The 10,941-nt window shown below is 39.7% G+C and overlaps 1 protein-coding gene across 1 annotated transcript; it reads right to left on the bottom strand.

Annotated features, from left to right (window-relative positions):
* Nucleotides 1-165: 165 nt before the first annotated feature.
* Nucleotides 166-3,067, bottom strand: LOC148960532 (uncharacterized). The gene is made up of 2 exons (XM_089113033.1): nt 1,264-3,067; nt 166-756 (listed from the first exon to the last, which is right to left on the bottom strand). The coding sequence occupies exons 1-2, from the start codon at nt 1,648-1,650 to the stop codon at nt 175-177; spliced, it is 969 nt and encodes a 322-aa protein (XP_088969159.1). The 5' UTR covers nt 1,651-3,067; the 3' UTR covers nt 166-174.
* Between the last annotated feature and the right edge of the window lie 7,874 nt (nt 3,068-10,941).

Here is a 10,941-nt window from a genome sequence, read left to right as displayed (position 1 = left end):
TAAATTAAAGCTTTTCGTCTGATACTCTTCAGAGTTTAAAACGCCAGAACATAGATCGAAAACTCTACGCTAGGAAATATATATACCCAGTTGTGGATCGAAATAGGCCAATCAGAAAACACGAGCACATGACTGTAAAGGTTGACCAATCAGTGCCGCTTGCCTATTAGAATGTTACCAATGGAGTCCTAAGGTGAAAACGAACTCCTTTTGTCTACACAGTAGCGGTTTTTTCGTGCTTATGTAGATAGATTCCAAAACTGCTAGGTGGAACGACGATCGGGCTTTACCAATAATCGGAAACATGTCGCCATTATAGTTTTTTGCACAATCTGGGTTTTCTAGTAAATGCTGCCCGATAGCAGAATCGCAGGTTTTAGTTGTAATTTTAGATTTGCAAGACCGAGGTGGCTGTTCTCTTTGGGGATGGGTTTTGTTTCTAATATTAGACGGAACATGTTGTTTTATCCTATCCTCCAATCTTTGGGTGGTGCGTCCTACGTAGCCAGAATCACACTGGCACGTAAATTCATATACAACGGAACATTTTTGTGTGGCAGGAACGCAGTCCTTTTGAATGGACGGAAGGGCCTTTTTCGTACTATAAACAACACGTGGGTTGACCGCAAAGAAAAAATTTCTAATAGCCTGTTTTATTTGGCTTTCAAAATGTAGGGAACTGTCACCGATCCAGGGTAGTTTTAGATAGACCGGGCACTTTTGAGGACCAAATTTTACGTCAGCCGAGAAATTTCCTATCTTCTACTTAATGTAAACTGAAATAACATCCTCTGGATAGCCGTTCTCCAGAAAGATCTTAATTAGTTTTTCAAGTTCCGAGTCGAGTTTAGACTTAGAACAAATCATCAGTGCCCTATGTGTAAGCGTTTTGATGAGGCTGATTTTTCTTTGTTTTGGGCAAAACGAACTCCATCGAGTTTATAACCCTGAAAATGTGGGTTTACGGTATACACTAGTGAAAAATCCAGTGTCAGATTTTTCAACCAAAACATCTAAAAATGGCAAGGAGTTATTTTCTTCCTTTTCAAATGTAAAATGTAGGGCTGTGTGAAGGCCATTAAGGTGTTTTTTGAAAATGGAATATGTGTCATCCACATACCGAAAATAGACACCTGGCTTTTGGTCGTAGTCAGTGGCGTCGCGTGACCATTCTCGCTGAGGGGGGTGTAAGAGTTGCAAAACCATATTTTACCGACAGAAATTATTTTGTTACATTAATATTCTGCTATAAATTTAATTCTACCGACAAGTTCTCTGAAAGTTGGGGGTGTACAACCCACCACCCCCCCACCCCCCCCGCACGCTACGCCCCTGGTCGTAGTCGAACAAACGCTCTTCATGCAAGCCAACAAAGATATTGGCCAAGGCAGGTCCCAGAGGGCAACCCATAGCGACACCATCCTTTTGTTGGTACATTTCATTGTTAAAACTGAATGCAACTGAACGTGTTGCAGTTTCCATCACTCCAATGAATACTTCCTCTGGGAATGGTGGGCTATTAAGCTCGCTCCGGTACAAAGCGTCGGCACATATCTTGATGGTATCATTCAAAGGGACATTTGTAAAAAGACTGCTAATGTCAAAAGAACACATGAAAGATGTTTCGTCTTTGTTGTTCAAGTTTTGCATGAACTCAGCGAACGTAAAAGAGTCCTTGATACAATGTTTTGAATATTTGCATTTACTAGAAAACCGCTACTGTGTAGACAAAAGGAGTTCGTTTTCACCTTAGGACTCCATTGGTAACATTCTCAATAGGCAAGCGGCACTGATTGCTCAACCTATACAGTCATGTGCTCGTGTTTCTGATTGGCCTATTTCGATCCACAACTGGGTATATATATTTCCTAGCGTAGAGTTTTCGATCTATGTTCTGACGTTTTAAACTCTGAAGAGTGTCAGACGAAAAGTTTTAGTTTACTAAATGTTTGCTTTTTTCAAAGCCATTTACAAGTTTTGTACCACCAAAAGATTGTTTGAATGTATTATTCCTCCCCCTACAATCTATTTCATGGTATTGTATATTGCCTGAGCTAGGCTTCTTCAATTAAAGCATCATGTTACGATATACGAGGTAACTGATGACACTGATTGGTTCAAATTTCATGATTTTATTAAACCAAAATGCAAAGTAGCAACTTTTCGTAAGAGTCTGTATGCTCCTTATTTGGTTGTTATTTGGGAATTAAGCTTCTTTACCTTCTTCTGAGGTGGTTTTTCCACTACAACACGTTGAAAACAGCACTGTATTCAACAAAATTCATTCTGTTGCAGTACATGCATAGAATTTTATTAAAACGTGAGACATTCTTTAAAGAGGTCTAAAAAAGGGTAGAAAGAGATGGAGCTAAAAGAAACTGAGTTAAGGTAAAGAAGAGAAATATCAAGTTAAGGTTGGAACAGACTCTTTTGCCCATTTCTGTGAAACAGTAATAGATAGGGTGGTGGTGTTTGAAGAGTTGCATTTTAAAACTGTGGCATTTTGTCGCCAGCTTTTTACTGACCGCAAAGAAAATCACCAAACAGCCTTTTTACCGATTGCTTAGGTATAGGTCTTATGTATAAATATATCGTTCACTCCGGGTTGAATTATCATACAGGGGACCGCACCCGTGGTTAAAATCAGAGAGATTTATTGGTTAGCGAATTCATTAATTGGCAATGTGAACCAACCCTTTACTATGCAAATGATTTTTCGTGAATGAGCAGATTCTATTAGCCTCTTTAGACCAGAGGTGAGAGGGGGAGCATTATCACCTGAGCTGGCAATTAACCAGACCAACTTTTTCTGCCTCAATTTTTTGCGTAGATTACGAAACTGGATGTTGCTTTGGCGTTTAGGGGGGCGTTTTCTATATACAGGGGGTCAAATTCCAAAAAACCTCTAAATGTCTCAATAATTGACTGTATTTAATTATTGCACTTTAGAAAATGTTTAATTTTATTAAAACCTGGTGACTTAATCAATGCTCTATCAAATTTAGTGGGGGAGACAGGAAATTACAGACAGGGGCATTTAGGGGGGAGACAGGATATTACAGGGAGGGGGAATTTCACTATTATTGTTATTCATGCTCTGCGTTGTAAAACTAAATTATGAGGAAAATCTTTCAAGCTGTTTTGTTTATTCGCTTTCTATTTCCGATTCGCTTTCCATTACTTCGCTTGCAAGCAATAGCTCCGCAATGTCCTTAGGATAGGGCTCCGTCCAGGGGCGGATCTAGACGTTCGCACCGTTCGCACATGCGACAGTCAAACTTTTAAAATTATACTAAGAATCTGTCTCAAAAAAATTTTTTTGCTGAACAACAACTTTTTCGCTTATTGGCAAATTTCTCATTTGTGTTTTGATTCTATTTACTCGGGAATTATGCTTCAGTTATATTTGACAACTGAACACCGTGCAGGAGCAGGAAGATCCAAGGTCTGAATCATGCATGATTTAAACCTGGCCATAAACAGAAGCAAAATCTTAAACACAATCTCTAATTCTATCTCGATCTTGATTCAATCTGATTCAAATCTCAAAGCATCCTGACTAAAAAACAACAGGGTACCAATATAGTTAGATTAGGGTATTTCGGTGCACAGTATGATTAGTAGCACGTTCGCACCGATTCGCACAGCTTTTGTTTTAAAATATTTAGCCAATCAAATTGCTAGATAGTGCGAACTTCGGTGCACAGTATGTTTTTTAGTAAGGTCGCACCACTGGGCTAAGATTAATCCGTCCTCATTGCGTGTATTGTGCAGTTTTGAGCTTATTTATGCCTGGCATGGGCAAGTTTTTCACTGGAGAAAAGGAATTTTGTGTTATGGAGTCGGCTGGCTACATGTAAAACGAATACGTTAAACCTGGTAATTTGGAAGACAAAGGTCGCTAGATTTTCAGAGTAACATTCGACACGGGATGTTTTCAAGTTTCAATGTTCATTACCTCCTCCATGGGTCGAGGGCCTACTAATGTCAATAAATGCACTGGACTGGGGTGATAATCAGTGGGCGATACCTGCGATTTGGCTCTGGCGAAGAAATAATGTTCAGGACGTTGGCAGAGAAAAATTTTCACTTAGACAAAACTTTCAAAGTGAATCTTTTCAATGTGGATTTTCAGTTCTTTATCAGCTTTCAGATATTTCCGGGTAATGTTTACTTGCTTGGGTATTCCCCTGAATTCGAAGGGGTTTCTTCGGAGTAAAATACATGTTTACACGCTGATTTGGTTTAGCTATTAAATAATATTAGTTATTAATGCAGGTTTTATGAATATTTGTGTAAATTTGTTCTATTTGGTTAGTTCTGAAAATTCATTGCAATGATGTTTTTAATTTTTTCGCGTGGCCTGGTTTGTCATCGTATACCATAAACAAATCGAAAAAGACGACTCGAATTTTTGCCTGACTATGAAAGGAAAACCGTTGAGAACTCAGATAAGAAATAAATAACAGTTTGGCCACGTTCTAAATAAAAGCCAATTTAATGTGCGTGTCGACTGCTGAAATGAGAAGGGGGCGAATATCCTTAAAAACCAAGGGGTGTGGTCACGAATGATATTTCCGACCACACCCTTGTGTGCGACAGTCAGAATATTTTCTAGATCCGCCCCTGGCTCCGTCAACCAATCAATTGACAAATCTTCTAACCACCCGTGATTGTCTGGTTCTTCTATAGTGAGTATGCTTTGCCAAGCCTGTCTCCATACCCTTGCTACAAAGTTTGCACGCTTTATGTGTTTTTCGAGGCTGCTTTTACATGGGGGCATCAGTGAGAGATCAATTACTTTGTTGTCTTTTTCAAAGGTGCGCCAGAATATAGCACATCTTGCTTCATTCACTGACAGCAATCGCTTCTCTCCGTACAGTGTGCAAACAAACTTTTCTAAGCCAAGAAACAAATTACCACTCGCACATTTTACCTTACCAAGCTCTGCGAATAACTTTTGGAATTCTTCATCGCCTTTCACGAGCTTCCAAAATGCCTGCTTCCCTTTTCGCAAGAAGGATGAGATGTAGTCATTCCCTGAAAATGCATGCAGGCCAAGGAGCGCTTGCTTCTGTAATTTAGATAACGCACATGCATTTAAATCCAGTAGTCTCCGGTTTTTTCCTGTTCCGTTATCAATGAAGACATGCAAGTTTTTAGCTTCGTTGGCTAAAAGGATAACAGGAATATCAACATCTCCAGAACTAGAGCGCACAATGCAAACTGTCTCCTGTCCATTATTCATTCGTAGGGCATGGTGAAGTAGGTAGCAGATTTTGGTATCCGCTTCCTCGTGGTTTGTGTTTAACTCCTCCACCTGAATTGCTCCTTTGCTGTTTATCTTAACACAAGAATCTTTTCTTGCAAAGTAAATAACTCGATCATCGAGACTGCTTGCATCTTCAATCCAAACGTGTTCGATTAACTCAAAAAGCCTTTCTTTGTTTCTGCCATTGCTCAAAAAACTTTTGAAGTTTGCAGGTATTCTAATATCCGCATTTCGTATCACAAATTCATCACCATGTCCTCGCAAGTCCCTCTCTGCGCCTTTTATTGATCTGGCAGAATACGAATCACAGACAACATATATTTGTTGCTGCTTAAGTGGTATTTCTCGCAAAATTTTCCATGAAAGCTCTCTAAATGTATCGGGCATGCTTACCGTGCTTCTCAATGTTGCTGCCAGATCTATTATATAGCAGCTGGCATTTGCTGGTGGTTCTTCATCAGATATGATTGATTCTAATGCTGTATGTAGTAACATGCTCTTGGCTGTTTTGCGCCTGTATCCGTCAGTTGTTGCAAGAGCAAGAGGCACCGGTGCAAGAGCATAAGTAAGAGCTTTGTCTACATCAACAGACTCCTTTTCTTTGAACGATGTTGCCAATAAGAGTCCAAGAATGTCCCTCTGCACTGCAACATCTTTTGTCTTACCTCCGACTGTTACTTTAATCTTTTTTGCTTCATCGTTGAAACCTTTCCAAGGTACTCGTCGGATCGGATCAAACAGGCACAGCTCATTTTCTTTGCTGGCATCAAGGCGTTTACTGAATTTATTAAACAATTCAGTACCACGTACTTCAACTGATAGCAATGAAGCAGAAATCTCATCAGTTAATGGCTTACCAGATGCAAGATTAAACAGCTTATCTTTACTCAACTCCTCACTAAATGGGTTGATAAATGCTTCTTTTAGGACATTCATGACTTCTTTAACCTGTCCCTCTGACTTTTGCACTTGTTTAGTTCTCAAACATTTACGAGGGTTTGTTGCAGCTTTGTCGACATCTGCAAGGGATTGTAGTGACTCTACGATCTTTGCCTGGAACGGCCTGTTCAGGACCCACTTCTCGTATGTAGATTGCTGATGAGCGAAGTTCTTTATGCCTCCTTCAAAACAAAAAGAAGAACAACTGTCAACTTCGTTACTTTGTCACTGTCAACAAAAAAAATAAAACATTGAAAGTTTAAAAAGCTACAACACATTTTTGATTAGTTGCAAATATTTTTCTATACCTATAGTTTTTGAAGATCGCATAAAGGTTTGCTCCCCAGCACCATCAATAGATTGACCAATACCGTAGCCATTTCTGCAGACTGACAAACCCTTCTCTTCCAATTCCTCCTTTGCACCTGGATGGGTATGTTCGATATGTTCAAGTGACTTGCAGTAATAAGCTCCATATCTTGAATAATTTTGCTTATTCATTGCAAAGCATAGAGGCAAAGATTCTTTCCAGCATTTTAATCGCAGGCAAAAGTCGTTAATGTTCGCTGACAAATGAAGCTGATGCTGTCGGTCAACAGCAGCTTGATATATCATCCAAAACTGTGGAGTTTTGCCAAAATCTCCAGCAATGCATTTTTCTTTCAAATACTTGTAACGGCTGCTAAACGCAGTGAATGTCTCTTCATCTAAAATAGAAGTAACATCTAGTTTCTCAACTTTCTGATTTAGCGATCTTTCGACCTCGTCTGGTATATCTGGCATTTACTCCGCGCAAAAGAGTCTGTCAATCGCTTCTGCAACACATTCATTGACCAACCAGGACCGATTGTAATGCTTGCCAGATATAGCTCCTTTAATTCCCCCCCCCCCCCCCCCCCGATGTGCACATTCCAGCCTGGTAAACGATTTCTTCGAAGCCACTTCCAGTGACAAACTTGCCTATTGTACCGAAGAATTCCATTGAAGCATGAAAGTCACCAAGATGGATGAAAACATCGTTGAATTCGTCGGGATTGTTCCAGAGGACATGGTAGAATTTCATAGCTGCTCCTGCATCCACTGTAATATGTGTGTATTTCATATTGGAAGCAGCTGACAATGACTGCGATTGCTTGATACATTCAATGACTGTGCTGTAGTCAGTGATTGGTTTGGCAATAGGAGGTAGGAATGTTAAAGTCGTGGCCTTCGACTCTGGTTTTCCAAAAACAAGCACAACCCAACCAACAAAGCGAGAAATACACTGTGGAGACTGATAAAAGATTCTTCTCATAAGCTTCCATAGAAAGAGAAGTTTGCAGTGATACCGTCCGTCAAATTCATCATTGGCTATTGCTTCAAACAATACTGGCTCTGTATGAGATACAATCTTTCTTTGTGGCAGCGCAAGTGGGTTGCACTTAACAGTTCTTCTCTGGGTTTTCTCTGTCTCCACATTGGTTAGGGTTTTGATGCAGCCAGGTGATTCTACTTGAAATGCGATGCCATGTGTTGTGTGAAGGCTTCCTGGAACATTCTCTTTCTGTACGTCAAAATTGTCCCACCAAAAATATGTAAGCACAGACATGTCGCTATTTGCTGGTTGCAGTGGTAAGGGATACTTAATGGAACGCAATTTCTGGACTACTTCGGCTTGAGCCGTCTCAATTAGTCTAACTTTATCATAGTTACAGCAATGGCCAAGTCTTGCAAGAATTTTGATCGGTGTTTTCTGGCCAGTTAGGCTGTGGAGCCCAGCCCCTACAAGAACATGCTTCTGTGTAAGAAATGAACCTTTTGAAACTGCATGCACAAGATCTTGTGAATGTGAATCGACGTAACGTTTAACATCATCCCCTGGACTATGCTGGGTTGCATGGATAACTCGCAAGATAAAGTCTTGGACACTGCGAGGAGGCTGGCGATCTTGTTTTGATAAAGAGTCAGGTGTTGGGGGCCAGGGTAATTCCAATGCATTCTCTATCACCGCAAGTATATCACCTCTAATAATCTTTGCAGCCTCTTTCAAGATGAATTCTTTGCTTTCTTTTGTAAATTGGGCAAAATTTGTTGTGAGAAGGGCTTTGCTACTTATCACAATTTCTGCCTCATGATATGATACTCTGACAAAAGTGATTTGATCGCCAAATTCTTTTTGAAGCCTTTCCTTTACTTTACCACGCAGTCTGCAGTCATCTTTATTGAACCCATAAATCTCTGTCAAGACCTTCAGAGAAGCGAATTGATTTCCAGCGATCACGTGAGCATTTATGAAGTCACAAACGGAGGGGAAATTTGTAGTACTGGAATCTGGGACAGTGTTATCATCTGTTACGACGTCCGTGTTTGTAGGTTTTCTTGATGTAATCCTTGTGTACTCTCTGTAGCATTTAGGATGCATTTTGAATTCTTTTGCTATCAAGTCTTGCCCTGTAATTCTAAGAAGCATGTTTTGGTCCTCATGCAATTTTGCAGCATCCTGAATGGATTCGCAAGCCGAGACAGTTTGCACAACTTTGATTTCCTGTTTCTTTCCTTTAACTTTTAAAGGTTTTGAAGTGTCACATTTCATACATTTGTTCGGAAACAGGATTCCAGCATCGTGTGCAGACCGTTTTCTCCTTTTCAGTGGCGAAGTTTTACGGTCATTGAATTGGTTAGTTGCAATTGAAATTGCCTTTGTAAAGTTTTGATAACATTGTCGATGAACAAATAGCCTGTTGGGCGAAAATACAGAAGGAATCGACTCAATCTGCTTGCCGTGTACATGGATACCTCCGAGTTGTAGTCTTGCCTCCTTACTTTTGATCAAACGATCGAAGGTTTCTTTTCTTAAAGCTGTGAGGTTCAGATTTTGAATATTCAACTGATCATAGTGAACAATGCATTTGTTTTTCTGTGCTGCCATCATTTGAGTACTGAAATGTTTCCATCCTTTTCCTGCAAATAATAATAGGCTATTGTTGTTTAAAATGAGAGGGATTGAGGCTCATAACGAAAGTTTATCATAATCAAACGATAAACTTGTGCACGTTATCCACATAGCTATACTTACTTTTTATACCAATGTTGTTGCAAATCTCTGTTGTGTTGCCTTGACTGAAATTTTAAGGTATGTAAGAATGCTTCGGCGAATGATGCAAATGAATGCAGCTTCGGTTAAAACTGTTGTTGACTTAATGTTGTTATAAGAATAGCTGAGGTCAGTAGACTGCATTCCTCCAAGTAATTTGGAATTCCTTTCAATAGAACACTCAGCTCCAATTAGTTTATTCCTTCACCTACGCATTTAGGTGAAACTTCTCAAATTTCAAATTTGCGTAATTTTGAAACTATTATCACTGTCTTTTCGTAAGATTATCACCAGCCCGCCCCCCCTCCCCCCCCTAAATAACTTTTTGCCTTCTCAAAATTTCGGCATAGGGTAGATTTTGATAAAAGATGACTACATCATCAGATAATAACAAAATTTACCAATTTTTAAAGTGCGATAGCAGGAAACAGTCAAATTAGGCCACATTGCGTTTTTTTGGACTTCGAACCCCTATATTTGGAAAACGCCCCCTTAAACGTCAAAGCAACATCCGGTTTCGTAATCTACGCAAAAAATTGAGTCAGAAAAAGTTAGTCTGGCTAATTGCCAGCTCAGGTGATAATGCTCCCCCTCTCACCTCTGGTCTACTTGGAGTATGTGAATAATTTGAACAATTTTATAACATAACTTTAGAAGCTTTTACACGAATGCAAGTATATAGGATGTGGTCTTTGTTGTGATCTTTGGTGTGACTGCTAGAAGTGCCCTACAGCACGGTCCCTTTTCTACTGTTTTCGAAGGCATCGCTGCTACCAGATCTCTTGAGGTTGGCTCACCCTGGTTAGTTTGTAAAAAATGCCATGTAATACAAAGTTTGTTCGAACTAGCAACGTTACCAACATAACGCTCTATATCAATGCTTGAACCACAATTTTATCATCAAGAGAGCCTCAATTTGAGTTTGTGTAAAGCTTTATATGCGGCTTTGTACAAAACATGGCCTGTATGATGTCAACATGTTTCAATGGGATGCTACTAATGGTATCAAGCAATTTGCGCGTCATTTCAATAACTATCTCTTAGTGGTTCTTAACCTCAAAGATGTGTTTTTTATCTTTTATCGATGTTCTTATCGCACTGCGTCTCCATTTCAACAGAGTTCAATTGTAGGTACCGCAATGTCTGTGTGAAGAATGGCCGATTTCTATCCAATGGATGATTGGTTTAGTTTTGAGAAAGATTGGGATGGCTGAATTGCTGATGCCGTTCTTTTAATGGATTATATCAGCTTAATCAAAGAAAATGCTAGTGGGTAATCCTCATAATTTGCTTTGTGGCAGAACCCTTAGGGCCTAGATCCCAGATACGTTTCGTGACCGAGTAACTGTTCCCGAAATCTAAATCCTCCGCCATATAGTTTTTGAAATAAATTTGTAATGCTCGCAGATGACGTCATAAGCTAAATGAAAATATGAAAGGCTGAGTACAGAGGTGGTATAATTGAGAAAAATTTGCCCTGATTAAAGACCTTTATCAACTGCCTGTCTATCCCTTTATTGCTCTGAAACAGGAATGTTGATTTGGAAAAGAAAAGTAAGATACACGTTGCGTTGCACATTCTTTTTGACAAGTTATACGCTTCCCTAGTTTCGTGGGCCGAGAAAAGCGCTTTCAATGAAAACCGCCTAACCATAAA

Source organism: Rhopilema esculentum, chromosome 3 (genome assembly GCF_057945365.1).
Source record: "Rhopilema esculentum isolate cy_ngs chromosome 3, ASM5794536v1, whole genome shotgun sequence".
In the NCBI taxonomy this organism is placed as follows: domain Eukaryota; kingdom Metazoa; phylum Cnidaria; class Scyphozoa; order Rhizostomeae; family Rhizostomatidae; genus Rhopilema; species Rhopilema esculentum.
Note: the sequence above shows the minus strand (reverse complement) of the source record. Positions and strands in the feature narration are given on the sequence as shown.